General features: G+C 40.6%; 2 protein-coding genes across 4 annotated transcripts; one reads left to right on the forward strand and one right to left on the reverse strand.

Annotated features, from left to right (window-relative positions):
• Positions 1-399: 399 nt before the first annotated feature.
• Positions 400-6,589, forward strand: jet (F-box and leucine rich repeat protein jetlag). Its single transcript, XM_076124370.1, has 3 exons — positions 400-657; positions 731-1,197; positions 1,301-6,589. Exons 1-3 carry the CDS (start codon positions 460-462, stop codon positions 1,452-1,454), a joined length of 819 nt encoding a protein of 272 aa, XP_075980485.1. The 5' UTR covers positions 400-459; the 3' UTR covers positions 1,455-6,589.
• Positions 6,590-8,011: 1,422 nt separating this feature from the next.
• Positions 8,012-22,301, reverse strand: LOC142979361 (uncharacterized). 3 transcript variants are annotated; one of them, XM_076124226.1, is made up of 11 exons: positions 21,107-22,301; positions 17,826-17,996; positions 16,960-17,144; positions 15,720-16,888; positions 14,666-14,849; positions 14,124-14,521; positions 9,853-13,879; positions 9,609-9,733; positions 9,269-9,438; positions 9,020-9,140; positions 8,012-8,910 (listed from the first exon to the last, which is right to left on the reverse strand). In XM_076124226.1, exons 1-11 carry the CDS (start codon positions 21,659-21,661, stop codon positions 8,630-8,632), a joined length of 7,386 nt encoding a protein of 2,461 aa, XP_075980341.1. In that variant the 5' UTR covers positions 21,662-22,301; the 3' UTR covers positions 8,012-8,629. The 3 variants fall into 3 exon arrangements, with proteins under 3 accessions (XP_075980341.1, XP_075980340.1, XP_075980342.1); XM_076124225.1 differs by having other exon boundaries at positions 9,591-9,733; XM_076124227.1 differs by having other exon boundaries at positions 9,591-9,733; positions 16,806-16,888; positions 21,107-22,300.
• Positions 22,302-22,650: the final 349 nt, after the last annotated feature.

Here is a 22,650-nt window from a genome sequence, read left to right on the forward strand (position 1 = left end):
ACCTATTATAATCATTTAAACAAACCAAATATAGAGGTCTTGATATAGACAGTATCTTAAGGACTACGAATTATAGTGGTATTTGCAGAAGATTTACAGTCTCTTAATATTTACGGGTTCTCAGCATTCAACATTTACTTTGGTCAAATGTAATAAGAATATAAACTTTAAATTATAGTTAATTATATTTGGTTTTTTTTTCTTGCTGATCTAAAGCACTAACAAAACGTTTTAAACGTCATTTTCTCAAAAACGTTCAATAATAAAATCGTCTATTTTACAGCAGTTAGCGATTGTTGATATGTTTCTCTCGCTCTAAATTGGAACAAAAGAAAGAGAAAAGTAATTATGGATGTACGAAATAACACTGCTTTACGTGAACCGCGGTTGTCAGGCAGTTTTAGTGCGAGAATGTTCCAAAATAATTTTTCGTCAAAATTTAAATAAACTAGAATAAATATGAAGAGAAACACACAATTATTTGATTTGTATTGGGAAGATATAATAGTTGCGAAGGTTATTCCAAATTTATCTATCAAAGATTGCTTTAATTTTCGATGTGTATCTAAAACTTGTTTGCAAATCATAAATATGTATTTTGCTAAGCTGAAATCGTTGAAATTGATGAACAAGGGATTTTCACCTCACACGTTTAGTGTAAGTAATCCGTGCAAAGGTTAAATTTCTATCCTGAGCTGTGATTATTTGTGAAAAAAAATGTTTTTTCCAGGTGTTTACAGTGTCATGTAATAGGCTGACAATATTGAATTTGAGTCGTTGCGCGAGTATAACCGATGCTGATTTGATACCTATGTTGTTGAGGAATCAGAATTTGCTCAGTTTGAACCTGAGTCAGTGTAAAAGTTTGTCAGCTAAGTGTTTGCAGCCAGTGATTTTATATTGTAATAATTTACGGACATTGAAGTTGGCGCGGTGTTCTTGGCTGACGACCGGAGCGATGGAAGCGCTGGCGCTGCACCAGTGCATGCTGGAGGATGTAGACCTGTCATACTGTGTGTCTATATCTGAGAGTTGCTTAATAATATTCATTAAAAAGTTCAGGCTGTTGAAAACATTAAACTTGGAGGGCAACAAGCAGATCACAGACAAGAGTCTGTACGCTCTGTCTAAGTACAGCACTTCATTAAAGATGTTAAACCTCAGCGGATGCATAGATATATCTGATAAAGGTGTTAGGTAAGACAAAAGATCATAATTTATCATTCTTATTAGAGTCCTATATGAAATCAATCATATATTTAATATTTGACCATTGAATAATAAGCCATCTTATTTGTAGGTCACTGGCACAACATAGTCCTAAACTAGAAGGCCTATTAGTCAGAGGGTGTGTAAAAGTGACAGAAAACAGCCTGAAACTCATGAGGAACCGAGTGCACCTTGACCGGAGGCCTGCGGAGCCTCTCCCTGTTCCCGTCTACGTACAGGTTTAATGGTTGTTATTTGTTAGTTATAGATAATTGTTGTTGTGTATGATTCTCGGTATGAGCAGGCATTGTATCACTTTAGTTACGTAACTGTAACATGCCAGTAATTATTTGTGATAACATTATTACTCTATGCCATCATGACATCTCTACTTTTAAATGTAGAGGTGAATAAGTTGTAGTGCCAAAATTAATACAAAGTATGCTGGCTGTATACAGCTTATATAAGCTTGTAATTTACTCCTATAATGTCGTAGGATATAACAGCTATCAGGATGAACATATAATTCTAGTACATAACTACCTATGTGGCATCTAGGTTCAAAAAGCTTTTGTACATTCCCCTGTTTTCCGTCAGTCAGTGGGGAAATAACCCTATTGTGTACGCTAGGGTGGTCCACCGATGTAGGGGAAAAAAATATTTTTCAAATAGAAGTTTCGCCACCCTCCCATTTTGTTACACCAATCATAATTATTATATATTTAAAAAATCAGCTTTCTATCTTATGTAATAGTGGATGCTCAACGGCGATGAAAATATTAAAATTTTAGTAAAATATTCAAAAAGGGTATGAGCAAACATTTCACTACAGGTACATCAAAGTAAGACTTTTTATTATAATAAGTAGTTAAAAGGCACATAAAACGAATGAACAAAGCAAAAACCTATTTATATTATTGTAAAAATTTTTATAATCGATCTAAAACTAAGTTAGTTAACTCCTTTTTAGAAGTTTCAGTAGACACAATTTGCATGTTTTTTTCAACTACATGTAATAATATATTGTTTTTCTTTCTCGTCCTTAGTGGGCAAGCTATTGTAGTCTTCGAATAGTTTCAAACCCCCTTCCGCAGCCTCTTTAATTACGAGCAATTATGCAACTTTTGCTTTAAAGATAATCAGCATTTTCATTCCAAACTTCAGATGGTAATAGCAAAAAAAAAGTCCTTAAATCTAGTAGAAAATATGTTTTTAGCGATCTTTCCGACGCAGAAGTATATAATGTAGAATCAAATGACAGTTAACGACAGTCACCTCGTACTGGACGAGAACTACGATCAGCATTCATTTGATGAACAGTGGCCATTTTCTCGCCACAAAAAAGCTTGTTGGAAAACAGAGCAAAGATATTAAGTTCGTCAGGCAAATACCACAGGTGACGCTCTAAGACCTTCCTTGCAGCTTTACTTATTTAAAAATCAATGGCATCGTACAATTATAACTTCTTTTAAAGTAACAGGTCATTTCTTGGTGTATCTGTTGTTAAAGGCGTTTCAATACAAGTTTTGGTGTATTTATGTGCACCAAAACGAATAAATCGAACTATTAGTTGTTCTTCCTTTTTAATTAGTTAGATTTTTCTTTTAAGAAATTATTTGTATAATAACTGCCTGTGTAAATAATTCCTGAAAAGAAAAATCTTCATAGCATAACTCAATTTAGATATCCATCGAGCGTTGTGTATTGGACCTGGGGCCAGCCAATGAATTTAGAAGGTGGTTTGTTCAAACGATCATAGTGAGTTCAATTAACTCCTTGTAGTAATCGCTAACTTGTTTTTCCCCAGCCTTTACGATGGTAAGAGTCTCAAGTGTGTTCAGGGCGAAATTTTACGTATCCGAATTAACTATCAGACTATCATACTGCTTTTTCGTAAAAGTCTCCCATGTATCACTGAATCTATTGAATATTGGTATTTGAGGAGAGCTTGACTGACCAAAGCACAGTGATTATGGCTATAATTATGAAGATTTTTAATAAATTTCTCTACGCAATGGTTTAATTGTCTTGTCGGAATTCCCGATTTTTTCCATATTTCCACCACGTTTTTAATAAGGCCGCGCGCAGAATTTATCAAATTTATATGTTCAATAATTAAGTAGTGATAACAAAGCAAAACTTGCCGAAGAGTAAGAGGTTGATTGGGCTTTGATAAGGGTTCCACATCTCAACAACCCAGAAGAAAAATATCGTGTTTTTGTCGAGTTGTTGAACATATTTTGTCCCTAATTTATACATCAAAACACATCTTTTTAATATATTTTTTAGTTTTAAACACTTAAACAGTCATATATATAATTAATAAGCTTAGTTTAATACCCAAAATAGACCTGTAACAGTGAAAGAAAAATTTGCACTTTTCACAAAAAAATTAAAAGTATAACTGCTTTGAGCACCCACTTCCACTAAAGCTACCTTGTTCAAATTTTGCAACGTTATTATTTTGAATACATGTAACAAATTAAGCCCGTGGCGAAATTGATAACTAAAAAAAATTTTTTTTGGACCACCCTAGTGTACGCTTTATGACTAATAGTCATTGTTAAAAACTATTTATATCTTACCCATTGTGTGTTATCAAGCTACTTAGATTGTAGCATTATTTGTCCAAGTATTTTCCTATTTTGTTAAACAATCCTAGTATATGTTGTGTACTGTAAAATTTTACACAGTATATTCTAATTTCACATGGTATTGTTAAATTTCCATGTCAAACGTTTTACTAAAACAATATAAATAAATTCATTTTGTAAGGAACATTCTCATATTTTGATAAAAATTCTATATCAGTTTTATTTGTTCTCTATAATGACACTAGTGTAACAATAATGGTTTAGTTGAAAATTATTTGCTTCCGAAGCTTGAACTGACTTAATCAAATAATTTTAATTAGCATTATGTTGTAATAGTTAAGGTAAAGTAGTTTAAAGGCCCAAGAGTGGGTGCAAAATATTCTTAAAAATTTGGGCAGCAAATTTTGATTAACATCTATTAAATTAAATCATGCTACATTGGACCTAATTAACTAAGGCTTAAATTATATTGGGGCAGGGTCCAAAATTTGGACACATTGGAAACATTTGGACATCAAATGTTGTTTCATATCATGCTGAGTCTGCAAAGCTGATACACTGCACAAATTTCAATATGCTTTTTTAAAAACAACTCCCGCACTAAGAATTATATTATTTATATAATTCAGTACCTGAAGGAAAAGAAGTTCGTAGATGAGATCAAATGTCGTTCTATTATTCTGCCTGCTCCCAATAGATCACTTGATGCATGTATAATATGTATATATAAAAGAGTGAGGTATTGTATTATAGAGAATTAATATCTCAATATTCCGTAAATGTCGCTCTGTGACGCGTTGACTCTGCCCCAATATTAATTTAGCCTAAATAAATATGAGTGTTGTTTATATACATATTTGCTTAATATGTAAATTATAATTAAAGCTAGCACAATTATCTTTTAATATGCTTGATGTGATATAAAAACATAGTAATTATGTTTGTTTCTAATAATATAATTGTTGTAGTATTATCATAGTATGAGTAAGTGAAAAATTGCTTTTGAAAATAAAAATCATTGTCTCTCTTTTGATTTTTAGGGACTACAGTATAGAGGAGACTTTTAAGAAAATTTTAACTTTGTGTAAATGTGTTATAGGTAGTAATTCGATTGTGTATCTTCATACATTGCTAATCATAAGAAATAACATCATAAACTAACCTTGAGCTACCGCTAATAATATACTAATGCTCTAGATACACACAAACACATAAAGATATTATTTTATCTACATTTTATGACCCACTTATTACCTGCCAAGTATATAAGTCTATGAGTGTCACATTATGTAACCATTCTAGAAAAGTACGCACTTAAAATTCATATTTGTCTAAGGTGAAATTCACTGTCAGCATACAATATTAACCCATTATCATATTATTATTATGCCATATATTTGTTTGATATGACGGGGCGTCGAGATCGTGAAAATATTATACGCGTAGGTAGGAATATTATAGGTAGACTGGTTTATTTTTTTTTCCGATTGGGCTATTAGGTATTTACAAAGAAAATTCCTGTAAGCTCATATAATTGTTGTAGATGGCAGGTTTTATTTAAAATGAGGATAGTTGAAAAAATTACATCAAGGCACAGTTATTACCGAGGCGCGAGGGGCCCTAAGATGCGTGAATGAAAGCAATGTGTGAATTGATATTAGAGAGACGGAATCATTCGTCATCGATTGATTGTGTGAATAGGGATAGTATTATTTTTTTAGTATAAAATGCCAAAAATAATTCCCCGCCTAATTTTTCTATTCTTTTGTTTCTAAGATTTCAATAATTTTAAAGAAATAAAATAAATTAAAATTACGAATCATGGACCAAAAAAATTGGCTAGATTTTCACTTTTCAAACGACACTTACTTAAGTAGATAGCTTAATTAATTGTTTATTTATTGAATGTATAGTGCAATGGTTGATCACTAGGATCCAGGTTGAATTCCCAGTTGAAGCAGATGTTTGGTTCTACCAAGTGCAAGTTGATATTCCCAATGGAACCTAATGCTATGGGAGCACTCCCATAGGTCACTGGAATTTATACTAGCTTAACTTGTCTGTATTTCCTAGTGTTTTAGAAATTAACTGTGTTGATGTTATAAAGTTATTGTTTTATATATAAGTTGCATATTGGTTGTAAATGTGAAATGTTATGTGTATAAAGAAAAGTTTCTGTGATTATTTCATCCTATTATGATGTTGCGTGCAAATATCAAGTTAAAAAGTTAATCTCTTAAATGTTTCTTAGTTTTTAATATTTATATTGTAGTTTAGATGTTATTAAATACTTATTGTTGCTGCTAAGTACATATTTTTTGTATATAGTGCTATTATTTTAGGTGTGATTGAAAAATTGTTCCACTGAAATTGAAAAGACACAGTGTGTTATTTGATTTTGTATTAGAAAGTTGAAGACTAGTTTATAAATAGCAACTAGTGGTAGAGTTAAATAAAATGAATGTGACGAAATTGTAAACCTCTGACAACTGTTTTTGATATTATATTGATTGCCATTGATACGAAAAGAAACAAACACATTTATAACAATTTTATAAATCAATCGACTGACCGTAAGATAACTAGTCTAATAATAATATCTGAAGTTGTTTCATTATGGCCATACATGACCGATCGTTAATTTAATAGCTTGTGTAAATAATACTTATTTAATTTTATTTTTGCAGATATTATTTTTGTTTAGTGAAAAATGTTGTGTCAAAATTGTATTGGAAATGCTTCCATTTATTAGAAGGCTGTTATACGCCAATAAAACGTTTTACTAGTATGTGTGTTTAATTACTTCTTAGTTATAACTACGCTTTTTATAAAGTTGTAGTGGACAAGCTGTACGATGATTAAAACACCACGTCGCAGCAAATTTTCATTTAAAAGGTATTATTATAAATGAAACACAGTCATTTTTCACAAAATTATATTTTGTGTGATAACACCTGCTACATGTTTCTTACTGTTATTGTATTTACAATATTTTATACTACACATTAGTAACAAATAACATTCATAACCTTAGAGGAGCAGATCTTACAATATAAGTGACGGAGGCGGCGCCGCGGCGAGGCGCGCCCCCGGCTGTAATACCTACGTGCGACAGGACAAACTAAACGTGACCTAACTAAAATACTTAAAATCTTAACAATTATAGTAAACGTAAGTGTTAATAACATTTGGCAATAAATTACTGGGATAACACGAAAATAATCCTTAAGCGAAGCGTTAAAAACAAAGTTATCATCGCAATTATAAAAACGTTAAAACCTACCAGTGTAAAAGAATATAAAATATTAAAAAATAATCCGTCCTTTAGGCCTGTTTACGTTACGTGAGCGGAGCGGGGCCGCCCTCTTAGCGCACTATCACATTGATCAAATAAAAACCCTATGATACAAATATACTAAGTTTATCAGCTCTATGTATACAGCCTTGTTAAAGTCCAAAGCGATTACATTTACAATATGTTACACGGAGTCGAGGCGTCAAGCGGGAGACGGGTGAGAGGCACTTCAGAACAGATTCGAGACAAACTAGGATCCTACGTTAAATTATAATTACACGTCGACTGTACAACGACACGAAGCCGCCTTACACGATACGATACGAATACGATACACCGAAACGTAAACACCATATACATATAAAAGAGCACAGTTCCGAACCAATGTTCACACCTCTCTATCATCTAGTACGCAGTACGAACAGTAAAAACATTGCACTTATCATAACCAAAGACCTTACACATTATATTGTTTCTTTGGAAATCGAGAATATATTAATTTATGAATTAAGCACGCGCCATGATAACTGTCCAATCGCAGGATTATCACAGTAGTGTCACGAGTGCCCCAATACTAACTCTTCACCGATACAAAACTCAGATACTACAGTGTACATATCATTATTGCACTATATAATTATGCTACATTTCACTGACGTAGACATTATTATTATAAAACAGATTTAAATACATTTTTATCTGCAATTTTGTACTTTTATTCAGCTTACCGGGTACTGCGCTATCAATGACAAATAAAACTTGAGTTACATACATATGATACAAAAACAACAACATAGCTGCCGCCGCGACCGGCCAGCTCGCGGTCCGACGCGCGGAGAGGATAAGGCAACTCAACTGGTGTCAACTGTTATCTCGATACTTACTAATTATCTCTATATACAAAAACTAGCACTTAACATTTCAAAGCAAATCTTTATTTGTACTATGCCTTAATTACTTAAATATATAATACACTCCATCTGGTTTTTGGTCAACATTATAAACCGAGCATCTAAGTGGACAGGGGGACTGCCAAAAACATAATTTCGTGTGGAATGCCAAGTGAGTATTTTGAATATTTGAAGTACGCTCGCGGCACTGGAGCACTATACACAACAACAGTCACTGGGATACGACGTACGAACGACCCTCTTTACAAATTGCACAAGTTTTAAATTGACATTAAAATTAACTCCTAACCAATAATCAAAACGATCGAACGACGACTTAACTCTAACCGCTGTCTAGGAACACTACCGAGTTTCGGACCCTCGAGGCGGCCCTATTGTTAATATATATATATTGCTCTGAAGCTAGCCAAGCATTCCAAACTACCTGGTTACATCATCACTCGATCGTTTTACGAACAAAGGGCTGACAAAAGTTAACATTCAAATAAAATGGACAACACAAACTTAACATTGAATCAGTGAGTCAACAACATTGATTTAAAAAAATTATGACTACTATAAAGTGCGTAACGGGGGCTGCAAGGTGTAAAGTGGCGAGTGGGTCCGGCAGGTCGCGGTCGCTACCGGCGCATGGTGGAGTTGAGCGGCTGCATGGCGAGCGGCGGCGGCGGCGGGTGGTTGATGTACCCGTACGCGTACACGTTGGACTGCTGCGCGCGCGGGTCCGCGCTCGGGTACTGCACGGCGTTGGCCGGCGTCATCATCTGCAGGTTGTTGAACTGCTGCTGCGGCGGCACGCGGTACCCGTTGAGCCCGTACTGGCTGATGATGTGCGTGTTCAGGTTGGGCGACATGCGCGACGTCTGCGCCATCTGCATGTGCTGCATCGGGCTCAAGTTGCCTGCAAACATCATTATTAGGCGCTTTAGTTTACTGCGGTAAAACTCAAAGAACTCTGCAACTAGTTATAGAACCAAACGATAGTAAATGCATGAATCAATGCTACTTACTTGTCGTGTTCCTAGTGTTTCGCGGCGAATCGAGTTGGTTGTGTGGCGGCGCGTAGTACTTGGCGGCGGCGTGGTAGTGTCCTGCTGGCGTGGCGGGCGGCGTCGACGACTGCTGGCCGTACTGCAAACAGGTATACAAAATGATTGTATTACAATGTAATAGATATGTGATCTTGTATTAATTATACGAAACACAAAGAATATGTACGGAACGTCGATGTCGTAGAAATGTTTAGTGACGAAGTGTACCTGGTGAGGCGGCGGATGGTGTTGCGGTGCCTCAGCCATCTGCTGCAACTTGGCGAGCGAGCAGGAGGGTGGCCAGCCTCCCGTGTGGTACTGCTGCTGCTGCTGGAACGACAGGTAGCCGCCCTGGTAGCCGCCCGCAGAGCCGCCGCCGCCCTGCATCACGCTGCCACCTGACGAACACGACAAACGTCACATATTAAACGATATAAATTAACATTCACACGGGTAAGCTCGGACTGAAATAGAGCCGAAATGATTCGCAAGAGCTGAACCAGTAAAGATATAAATAAGTGTATGTAATGTAGTGAAGTGGTGTACGTACATAGCGCGGTGTACTGACCGTGCGGCTGGATGTTGGGCGGCGTGGCCTGGCGCCGCGCGGGCGGCGTGGCGGCGGCGCGGGCCGCGGCCGCGCCCGGCTTGCCGCCCTCGCCGCCGCCAGACCCGCCGCTACTGCCGCTGCTCCTGCACACGATATACACATCAGTTTAAATGCACGACGGTTCGAATAATATATCTTGCCGTGACTATCGAGTATCGAACGAACACTGTAACGAAAACGCAAAGTTCAACCGATTACGTACCTATTTCTATTGTTAATCTTCTGCTGCTTGGGCGGTTGGTTCGGTTGGCTCATAATGGACGGAATGTGTATAGAAGAGTACTGCGGGCTGGGCGCGGGGTGCATGTGCATCATGGAGCACGGCGACGCCAGGTCCGACCCGATGCTGGTGGGCGACTCCAGGCCGAGCTGGCTCACGTCCAGCTCGCACGCCGGGTACTGCACCGAGTGCACAGAGTTGCTCGTCGAATCGGGAGTGTACACGCCCATGGACTGCAGCGCGGGACTCACCGCCTCGCACAGCTCCTCCTTGCTACTGTCTTTAGGCGACTCCTCTTTCTTCGACTGCTGTCGAGACTTCTTCTCGATGTCGGTCTTCTCCTGGCCGCACGGTCCGTTCTGATTGAACGGCGTCTTGCAGCCGGAAGACGTCATGACTTGCGGGCTCTGCTGGCGGTACTCGGCGCAGCTCGTCACCACGTCTTGTTGCTTGTTCACTTGCCGCTGCATCATCTGTTTCATCTGCTCCGCAGTGCTTTGCGAGTGTGACTTTTTAGGCTCACACTGCGTCTGGCACGCCGTCGTAGTTTTAGACTGTTTCGACGGTTTACACTCATTCTTTTGTGAGCACTCAGATTTAGACGTTGGTGTTTTTGTATCTTTGAAGTGCGGTAAACCAGACGTTGCGTACAGACTGCCGCTCAACGCACCGTAAGCTATATTATGGAAGTCCTTTTGATCGTATTTCGGAAGAAGTTTTTGAGGTGATTTCTGAACTTGGTCTAAATGTGGAAGATTGAATCCTTGGAGTTTATCTAAATAATTTTTGTCACTGACACTGTTCTTCATGTCGAATATTCTATTGTGTTCCCACGTGCCCTGTATCCTCGTGGGGTCCCACGGCGGCCACTGGTACTGACCGTGAGTCGTGTGGTAGTTAGGGATCTGATTCATCGCGTAGTCAGCTTTCGGCACCAACTCGTTGTCGTACTTAAATTTGGGTAGCACTTTGTTCAGATCGTTTTGATCACCTTTCAAATTCAACTGAGCGGTACAGCTCTTGTCATGTTTGACCGACGCGTTCTTGGAGTCACACTTGGAAGCATTTGATTTCTCTTTCTTAAAAAAATCTTGTTTCTTGGGCGCTTCGTTGGTAGTTTTAGTTTCAACTTTGCTCGTGACCGGCACGGAGTTGATCACGTTTATTGGGACTGACGTCTCTGGCTTCCTCGCGTTGGTATTTTGCTCTTGAAAAAACGTCTTTGGCTCCGGCGTACTGCGCGGCGTGTCCTTGCCTTTCTTGTCAGTTTTCTCCAGTTTACTGTGAGCAGAGTTCACTCTCACATCACGCAATTTACTCTTTTCCCTTGGCTTCTGATTCATATCATTCTTATCCTGGGAATTACTTTGAACAATGTTCATAGACCCGGTTAGAGAGTTTTGTATCGCGTTACTGTTCGCGAAGCTGTTGTCCAAGTCGGGTCTATCTAAACCTATGTTGACTGCAGCATTAGCACTCTGACAGCGAGGTAAAAAATTAATATCTGTCACATTCGGGACCTTCGGTATAACTGGGTTTATCACTGGAGACGATATCGGGTGAGGCACTTCTAGTTTGGTCGTAGTTTTACTGATCACAGGACTGGGATCTAAACTGTTATTGATCACGCGGTTTTGTTCACTGGTCTTTATTAAGATTTTGTCAGTTTGGACCGCCTGTGACTCCTTAGTGACGTTCGCTCGGTGATTGAGGAACGAATGTTGCGCAGTGTTTATCTGCTGTATGGTCATAGAGTTAGTCACTGGGCTCTGGTACGCTTGTAGCGGCGACGGCTGCTCTATTATGTTTCTCGTGATCACGATCTCGTCCTTCCTGTTCATCAAGTCATTGCGAAACGGAATTTCATTATCTCTACCTACAATGGGATTGGGTAACTTATTCCTAGTATCAATTTCAGTAAAACTATCTATTTTGATGGGGTCAGGCTTTTTCATACTAGGCAAGTCTCTCGAGGAGTCCAAGGTTTGTATGATAGATTCTATTTTATTGGGCGATTTCTTTTCAGCGCTCTTAACATCGTCGGTGTTTTGATGTTGTATCACCGTTTCTTTTCTCACTTCACACTTTTTCTGTTCACAAACGATCTCCATGTTCATCCGTTCAGGAGACTTTCGCTGTTTCGGTGACTCATTGATGACCGTCTTGTCATTCTTCTTAGGCGATACACCCGTCTGCGGTGAGTTCGCGTTGTCAGATTCACCTTCAACCACTATTGTTTCTATTTGATTACTTTTTGGAAGTATCGAATCTACCACAGGTCTCGTCGTGTTAACATCTTCCTGCACTTTAGGATCGAGAACTATATGTGCGTTTTCTGTAGAGACAACAGGTATTACTTTAGACGGACTCTCTTTTTCCTCAACTTCTTTGGGTTTGTTTTCATTATTTTGCTGTACAGGTGCTACTAAGTTAGGTTTGGGGGAAGGCAAGGGGCAGCTTTGACTGTTGTTATCATCAGACTCAGATATAATGATAGTTTCTTTGTCATCTAGTGCTGGTTTAGCTGGCGACTTCATTTCTCCATTCCTTGGTTCGGCTGGTTTGTCGTCTTTCATTTCTGAAGTATCATTGGCTGGTTCTTCAGGCTTCTCTGGACCCACATCTGTAGTATTCTCTGTTGTCCCTTCATCAGGTTTGTCATTAGCTTCGTTGATAACTTGGTCCTTCTCTGCAATAGATTTAGGCGAGTCCATGTGTATACTGTCAAGTTCCATATCACTAGTGTGATGGTCCGTGCTATTCTCTTCAATATGTCGCGGTGAGGCCGGCTTGCTGACAGGTTTCCTCTCTTCTCCTTCTTCAACGTCCATCTCATCATCAGCCTCGCCTGAAGAATCTTCAGAGCTAGCCTCTGAATTTTTACTTTTATCTTGCGTCTTTTCCTCAATAGGTTTTTTGTTCTTTGGTGACGTTTCCACAACTTCGGCAGGCTTAGCCGGGTCTTCCATGGAGTCGTCAGTTTTATAATCATTGGTATCAGCTTTACTTTCATCGAGCTTAGCTTTCTTAGGCGCGGGTGAGGTGGCTCTAGCATCTGCTTTGTTGACCTTTTGCCTTTTTCTCGGTCGTCCCTTTCGCACAATTTTTCTTTTGCTCTTAGGTTTGACGGCATTGACAGTCGGCGTGGCGGCCTCGATGTCCATACTTTCTTGGCTCTCCTGGCTATCGGAAGCATAAGCTGCTTCCCGGATACTTTGTCTTCTATTCCGAGGAGTAGCATCTTCAGAATTTTCATTCTGAATGACTCTAGAAGATCTTCTCGCGACACTTTTACTTCTTTGTCTTCTAGGAGTTTCCTCTTCTTTACTCTTTTCCTCGTCCAAATTAGACTCGGAGATCTTTCTGCTGACTTCTCGCTTTCTTTTCCTGTTGCCTTCGTTGAGTGTCGGCGTGGTCTGGTAGGTAGTTTCGCTGTACTTGAGTGGTCTCGTTCGTCTTCGGCCCGACGACGTCACTTCAACAGGCGCCTCAGGACTTTCTTTTTCTACAGACTCCTCTTTAGTCTCCTCCTGAGACGTCGGTGCTTCATTCTCAGTCGCGGTATCCTCGCTCTCAGTCTTCAACTCGTCGTTTTCAGTATCCTGGTCGCCTCCGGAAGCCTCCTCGGGCGATCTGAATGGATTCACAGTAGGAGCTAACAAAGGAGTCCACCTTAGACATTCTGGGTCAATTTCCAGCCGAGGTTTACTCTTGACTTTCTTGACATGGTTGTCGACTCTGTTCCAATCGACACAAAGACCTAATTTGCTTGTTTCGTTATTGGGTATATATCTGACAAAGCCAAGTAGTTGGAAGGTGATTGCGATGTCGTTCATATGCATTCCCGTGGTGTGCGCGATATCCTCGAAGGTGAAGGACTTGTCTTTATGATCGTAGAGGTACTCCAGTATGACAGACTTCCAGTATGCATGGTACGACACTCTTCCTAGATCTGACAAAGGTTTTTCCGGCGTACCTGGTTGTCCTTCCTCTTTTGATAGCAGATAACCTGAGAATAAAGAAAGATGCATTAAAATATATTCAAATTAAAATATTATTAATATTTGACAAAAATAGCGAAGCAAAAACGAAAGAGCAATCAAAATATTGCTTACACAGAAATGTACACTTAGGTACAAAGGAAATTGATCATAACATGCATTGTCTACCAAAACGTGAATAACATGATTGCTTTGCCATGTTTGTCAGATAGGTAACATAAAAAGTGGTCAGTAAAAGATTCCACCACTCACTAAAATGGATGAGAAACCTCCCGTAGCCCTGGCGTTGGTACTGCGGCATCGTCATAATACACGACACATTGTATTTCTGCTGACAATGCTTTTCTTTGGAGAAGTAGCCGACCAGGTGGCATCCTTTGCTATCGTTTTTCGTGAGTACATAGAACAGGAACGGTTCAACGTCGTAGTATAACGTTTTATGGTCGAGGAACAGTTTAGCGAGTAGGCACAAGTTCTGGCAGTATATTTTGTTGGCGTTGCCGTCCACCTCGAAGACCGAGATGTCTCCGCAGCGGTAGATCTCGGTGGCGGGCGGGTGCCGCCACAGACACTTGTCCAAGTGCCGCATCAACACCGCCCGACTCTTCGCGTATTTGAGACAAAACTCGCATAAGAATAATTTCGGCAATCTGGAACGTAACATCGTATAATTACTCTCATGATATCAGAATCGCTACATAAGTGAGAAGGAGATATTTTTGTATACTGATAATAGGATCAGCTACAACCTGGACATTTATAGAGCATAAGTGGTAAAGTATGGAGGTACGTACCTAGCGTACTCCTGCGGGAAGGGGCTCGAGTACCAGGTGTCGATCTCCCACTGGCCGAACTCGATGGCGGAGGGGCAGCGCGGCGGGACCTGCGCCTGCGGCTCGGCGCCGCCCGCCGCCGCCAGCGCCGCGTTGAACAGCGCCGCGTCGCCCGCCGACACGCCCGCCGGCAGCCGCGTGCCCTCTGCCGGACCACACACCGTTACTGACGGACTTGCACTTGTTACAATAACACACGACAGTTCTCAAATATAAAAAAGTTGCCTAGGCCGTGGTCATTTAATATACATTCGAGGCCACAGGTGATGCAAAAAAATATCACTTTAAATGATGGGCTGAACTCGTTTGTCTATTGTAACATGTGTTATCATTTGTGTAATTACACCACTATTACAACTTATACGAGGCATTTTATAACTCGAAATTAAGATTTTAGTGGGAGTGATTTATTGTGAACGATAAGTGTACATAATTCATTTGTAGAAAATATATAGTCCGTCACGTGACACGAAATTTATTTCGCTGTAATAAAACGAATTAGATTATTAGTTTACGCTGCGTAAATGTCGTTCTAATGATGGAACACAAATGATTGCGTGGCGAAAACATAAAAGAAGAAAGCATAAGAGTGATCGGTTTGAACGTCCGTTCGGATACTCAAACCTGATAACTACAAAAAGAAAACAAAAACATAAACAAGGGAATACGGCAAGTAAAAGTAAAGCATGTCGCGCCCCGAGGACCCGCACGTGTCGCGCGGGCGGCGCGAGACCTGCGGGTGCTCGAGTCTCCCTCTTGTGTCGCCTGCAGGAGGCGCGAGCGAAAGTGCATGTGTGGATACTGCCGAAACCCGAGTAACAAATGTTTTGTCATCGGCGCTCGGTGTCCGAATGGAGAAGCTAGCGATAATCGAGAGCGCGCGGCTCACTCACCCGTCCCGAACAGAGTTACAGAGATACGAACAACGAGAGCGGAGCGCCGGCCAGCAATCAGAGCGAGCGAGACGGTCAGATCCACCACGACACTTTCACCGCACCTCACGAACCGATCTTACCCGTCTGATTGGTGGCCGGCCTCGCGACGCCACCCTGCCGACCCGCCAAAGCTAAGCCGCGGTACAGTTTGTCCGAGTCCTCCGACACCGTGCGGTGCTTGCCGGCCGCCGCCGTCCTAACCAGCTGCGACGCCGACAGCCGCGGCTCCTCTACCTCTCTACGCGCCGGACTAGCCTCTATGCTCCGCCGCCGGCTCTCCGCCTCGCTCTTTACCACCCGTCTATCGACTCGCGCTCGCGATCTACTTCTCTCTCTAGAGCGCGCCACTACCACCGGCTCCTCCTTAGCCACAGGCTTCGGTTCCGGCTCCGGCTCCGGCTCCGGCTCCAGCTCGGGCTCCGGCTCCGGCTCGGGATCCGGCTCTCTCGTCCGACTACGCGCGCGCCGCAACTCGGCCTGATACCGACGGAACGTACTCCTCGTCTCCTTCAACACCGTACGGTCCTCCTCGGGCTCCGGCACGCGGACCGGACGCGGCCGCGATTGCGAGCGGGACGCAGTCCGCACCGAGTAGAACTCTGACAGCCCGTCGAACAACGTAGTCAACAATCTCTCCCCGCAGCGACTGCGGCGGCGCGCGACCCGGCGGCGGTCGGGCGGCTCCCGGGGCGGCGGCTCGGGCTCCAGGCGCCGCTGCTTCTGCGCCTCGGCCGCGAAGCCCCACACGCCGCCCGGCGCCTCGTCGGCCGCCAGGCGCTCGAACACCGTGGACACGGCGGCCGGCGCCGGCGGCTCCGAGTCGCTGGACGACGCCGAGGCGGACGACGCGCGCGAGCCCGACAGCGAGCCGCGGGCGGCGGGGGACGCGGGGGACGCGGGCGAGGCGGGCGACGGGGGCGAGGGGGGCGACAGGGGCTCGGGCGAGGAGGCGGGCGCGGGGCCGCGGCGCGGCGCGGGCCGCCGCTCCAGGCGCAGCTCCAGGCGCTGCACCCGCGTCACGCGCACGCCGCCCCAGCCCTCCCACTCGCCCGAGGACGAGCGGCGCCGGCGCCGGTTCACTAGGTTAAACGCGGAGAATCTGAAGAACTTCTGCTTCTCCCGCGACATTCTCTGTTCGGGGCGCGTGCCGGGCGGGACTTCGTTACCGTCGGAGGGCTCGTCGTCGGACTCCGCCTTGCGCGCCGGCGTCCGGGGCTTCCTGCCGCGCGGCGTACCCGCTACCGAAGACCTGGAAAGAGAAGCACCGGTCAGACACTGGCGCGAGCGGACGGCGAGGCGGAGGGCTGGAAGGCGACGTACCGCTTGCTGGGCGTGGTGGCGTGCGGCGCGGTGCAGTCGGCGGGCGGGCAGCGCTCGCAGCGCCAGGGCGGCGCGGCGCAGCGCGGGTGCGCGTGCTTGCTGCAGGCGCCGCAGCGCGCCGCCCAGCCGCCGCGCGCCGAGCATAGCGAGCACCACGAGCACGAGCCGCACGACCAGCGGGACGACTGCAACACCGAGGCGACGCGTTAGTACGATCATACGATTATGTCTTCCGCTAGGGTGTTGTGCGACCGACTATGGCAATATTCAATGATGACTCGTTATTATGACGATTAATTAATGATGTGCTCACAGTACATTTTATTAATAATTTTGTAATTGAGTATTGCAATAAAATGTTTCACAACGACGCCTGCCGGTTAAGGAGTGATTACTATTTGAAACTAAACAATAGTGGGTACGGTAACAGTTCTACTCCTTAATATTCATACAACTCACTAGTGATCCCAGGTTCATGTATATTTTAGACCTTTGGAAAAATAAGAAAAATGTGTATTCTGGTTGTCTAGTATACTGCTAATATAAGTTATGGCAAGTTTTCCTGAAATAGCTGCTTACATTTTGGAGCAGTTTTTCACCTAATATGAGAAGGATTTCCCTTGAATGATCTATCTATAAACCAGAAATCTTAGCTTTACCTACAAGAGCCATCTAATTAAATAAATGAATCAGTGCCTAAAAAATCATACAAACATCTGCAGACACAGAACAGAAAAATCAAAGCAGCTATTTCAAAGAGACCTATAAATCGACGAAATTGGGACCACTGTAACATAAGTGCAACTACAGAGGGGGGGAATTATTGCTACAGCTGTTTAAACATACATCCCTAATGTATACTATACCTTAATAACAGGTAATTGGTTATTATCCAAAAGGTTGAGGCATGAAGGATGTGCATAGGACTTGCACTGGTGGCAGGAGATCAGTGATTCCACTGCACCCAGGCGGTTCCTTGCATCAGGTCCAAGGCACTCTATGCATACAGGCACTCCTCCCTGATTTTGATTTGGTTTCTGTGACAATAAAAAAAATTATATGAAAACGTTTTGCTTTTTACTGTTACTGGTTTAACTTAAAATGTCAAGCAATGAATACCTGAAACATCTGAAAAAATAATTTATATTACTTGTCTAATTCAATCAAACTTCCTACCTATAAATTTTATCAAAATTCATGAATATATTTCATATTTTCATATATTCAATACAAATGAGGGGTAGTTGGTGTCATACCACCTTTAAAACATTGTTCACACACCTACTGTAAAAAGATAATCATTTAATACAGTGATGAAAGGATAACATTATAACTATCATAACTAGCCATCCATAACAGCATGTATTTCATTTGTTTGAATGACCAGTTACACAGCTATAACCCATTCATTTTAATAGACCATTGTTAGCCTCTTGCTTAATAGTTTATGTTACATAATTATATTTTATGCTCCAATTATTATTCATAACCTATCACTCGTGTAATTTTATGCTTACTAGCTGTGCCTCAATTTCACCTGTCTTTATAGTGATTACCACATATCTATACAATGTAAAGTTAATAGCATATGACCTTCCTAAAGTCACCAAAAGTTAAGCTTATTCTGGTTTCCATATTTTAAGCTCTGCTTAGTTTGGAATCAGATGACTGTGTGTTAGTTGTCCAATATATTTTTTTTATATACATAAAGAACTTGATTTTATTATACTAGCATAGAAATGAAACCTTGACATGGGATGGTTAACTGTTTTGTATTTATTATATAGGTTAAGGTATTTATGAGGTTTATATGGGACAAGGGAGGGTAGGACAGTGGAACTAATTAGAAAAGGTCAGCCTATAATTACTATAGTTTGATTAGTTAAGTATTGTAAAAGTCACAAAGAAATAAAATTGACTATTGTATAGGTCTATGCACCAAAAAAAAACATGTCTGGTAGTTTGTAAAGGAATAAGCCAGAAAAAAAAAACAATGAATACAAAAATGACCCAACCTCCTTTGTCTAACAAATTAAAAAACCAGTTGCTTAACTTTACTGACCCTTGCTTTCAACTTTTTTTAAGTGACAGGTGTGAATTACAATTCCTGTTTTAGGAAATGTGTTGTACAGATGTTTTAAACATAATGTATTTTTGGAAACTATGTTGTTCCAGGATGTAACATAAGTTTAAAATGTCTGACAATGATATTTATTAGAATTTTCATTCATAAAATCATTCACATGACATGTTAATTTTTTTATATTATGTATGCATACATTATCAGCTTTAAGCATCATGTGGAATGTCTTTATCTAATAGGTAGTGTTGTTTCCTTATCTATGGATTATCTCATACTTTTATAATGAACATACACCATTGATACTGACTGTTACAGCACTTAAGTGTCACAAATGGCCATATTTCAGTAAAGAAAAAATACTAGTAGTGTTTCTTTTATGTTACATTAGCTTTTGCCTGTGACTTTGTCTGCATGAAAATATTTCCCAGGGTAAAAAATCCCAAGATATGCTATCAATATACCAATATTTCATTAAAATCTGTAAAGTAGTTTTTTTGTGACAGAGTAACAAACTTTCGCATTTATAATATAAGTATAATGGACGTAATAATGTAAATCATATTCATCATTATAGCCACTTAAGAGATCATTATCAACTTCCTCACAAGTTGGAAGCAAAAAAAAAACAATTATTTCACTACGAACAAAGCCTAAGATTGTTGTTGATATTGTTTATGCTAATTGATAGAGGATAATTATGAGGCTGTATAGTTGATTTCCTAACACAATAACTAGCATATAAAAAAAAGATCAAGCTCAAAGAAAAAATCTCAGTAAAAACTACCTAGGTATAAAATATTAATGTATGTTTAAAAAACTTAATAGTGTGATTTGAATGGTCTATTTTAGTTTCAATGTGGTATAATTTTAGGAAAACTTGTGCAATATTTAACTCAAATATTTGGTGACTCATGAAATTTTCTTTCAAGACAACAAGATCAAGAAGTATATGTGAGTCACTCAATCAGGAACTGAATTTCTGAGAATCCAATACATTGTACATAGACTAGTTTATAAGTTTAGTATAATAAGTTTTTTATGTATTTTAGAACATACATAATATTATCTGATTCAACAGTCTCTCTGATACAGTAGTCATAATACAGTTCTGGGGAATCCTGAACAAATTTAATTATGCCAAGGGACAATCAACTAAAGTCATTTATTATTTATACTATAATTACTGTCCCTTTGCATTGCTAAAGGGCTTTATTCCTTCTGTTTCTTTGTTGTCTATACAGGCACTGGGGACAACTATAGAACAAACTTTTAGTATATCAATCAGTATAAATTTGTCTTTAATTATAAATGTAAGGTAAATATTATAATTGAAAAAGTTTAAAGTACAACTATCACCCAACATAGTAGTGTTATGAAAGCTTGCAGGAAGGTCAATGACCTGTTATTCACATTGCTTGAAGGAAATACATGTTAGTTACACTATGTAGGAACAAGTAGGTAACTTTTATAGGTAGGATATTATTGAAAAGTGTCATTACACAATCTGATAAGAAAAATCTAGTATCATTACTGTTGAAGTTTACAAAAAATATGTTTTACTGCCATAGAATAATTGTAATGACATTTCAGATGAGGAAACTGATAAATTACTTCCTGAAGTAAAAAAAGAACAATCATTAACAATTAAGCTATAATTTCGAAACAAAGACCCAACTAAGGCCTTGTATTGTGACAATTTTTACAAAGGTTTTCATATCAATAGATGTATGCATATGTAGCAAAACACAAATGCTTGAGAGTTCCAAACAGCTGTTTTAAAACACAATGTTAGGATTCTGCTTTACCAATAACTTTACTGAAGCAAATATGGAAAGCTAATGTTAACAACTACAAATAATATTTCATATTAATTTACTACAGATTACTATCCCTAGTGCTGTATTCTTACAAGATTTTAGAACAGAAATATATTACATTTCATTTTGTTATTGTTTATCAGTTGTTTACAAACAGAGTGAAGTGTAACAGATAAGCCATTGAGCTTGTGTGCCATGACAGTTATGTTATGTAAATACAAGTTTTGACTACATTCACTAAGCTTACCTTCTCAGGGGAGTCCTGTGCACTCTTCGGCCGCTGCTTGGAGCTGCGGTCCGATGACGTAGTGAGGGGTCTCTCGGTAGCCTTGTACGCTCCCGCCTGGTGCGTGAGCAGACCCCTCGCCACGGCGCGCTTCGCGGCAGCTCGCAACACTGCACGCACATCCACTTCAGGTTCCACTGACACTTGATACGCTGTGTGTAAATGTCTCTCAATATTCTTCAGCGTAGACCCGTCACGCTCACCCAACTCACGCACTGCCTTCGCGACAGCTCTCGATAAGTCAACATCTTGCGTTATCCTTAGAAGCTTACTCTGCAGTCCACCAGGATCCTTGTACGAGCTCTGGCCCTTATTGTACACCTTCAAGACGGCGCCCTCGCGCACCGCCCGTTCCAGCCGCTCCGACACCACATCTTCGTGATAGTTGTGGTGCTGTCTTATAGCGTGACATATCCGCTCTACACTGGGCCGCTGCTTCTGAGAGCGTATCTTGTGTATCGCTTCCAGGATCCATCGCTTCCACACATCTTTGCCGACGTCGTCCGGCTCGCACATCTTCGTCAATAATTATTACGTACTGCCGCCTGAGTAACGGTACGGTATTGCACTTATGTCAACACCCATCGCATTTTGGCGCCTCGAGCGAAATTCCATTTTATGAAATGGAACCTCGCCGTATGCAGCCGGTAATTTTGGCCGCGGTGCGAGACGCCGGTTTACAGCATGTCACCGAAGCCCTCGCAACCCGATGACACATCGGGCCCCGCGAGCGGGTTTTGGCGGAGCGGGCATCCGACGTCCGCCATCTTGTGGCGATCTAAATTTTACGTAGCGAACAAAACACGCGACGTAAATAATAACGACCGTTTTAACAATCTAACTTAACTTATCAACAACATCAATTGAAATAAAGCTATCCACTGTCACAGGAAATATGTTTATTTTACGAGAATTTTTTCACCAAACTAAAATACGGCAGAGTCCTTTTCCGGTTTTTTTTATCCACAATGCGCCTCCACCAAACAAACAACACTGTAATTTAATGTATACTGATTTAATACTTGATCCTAACAGTGAGATCTACGTGTTGAAAACACTTTCATATCATAGAAATTTTACAAAATTTAGTTGAAAACATTCACAAAACACCAACAAAAGGCTCTTCAAAATGGCTATCAATTAGATTGCCTTGTTAAAAAAATATTTTTGATATCCTGTCGGTCACATTGTATTGCCATTTTAATTAGAATTATATCATAATTTTGAACTAATCATTGCCATCATAGTCTATGGTTTTGATTTTAGTGTAATGTTGGAACTAGTCTTGGCTAAGAAAATAAATGAGATTAAAGCCGTCACGTTAATATTAGTGCTTCAACGATTTCAATAAGAACAAACATTCAAAAAAACATCATTGTTTTACCATAAAAGAGTTCAATTTCAACAATGTTAGCAACCAAGTTTAACTATTTCTTTATCATTCGACTATCCTAAAATAAATATATCATACATGTTGTAATAAACAAAATTAATCGTACTTTTTC

This window comes from Anticarsia gemmatalis, chromosome 16 (genome assembly GCF_050436995.1).
Source record: "Anticarsia gemmatalis isolate Benzon Research Colony breed Stoneville strain chromosome 16, ilAntGemm2 primary, whole genome shotgun sequence".
NCBI classification, from domain to species: domain Eukaryota; kingdom Metazoa; phylum Arthropoda; class Insecta; order Lepidoptera; family Erebidae; genus Anticarsia; species Anticarsia gemmatalis.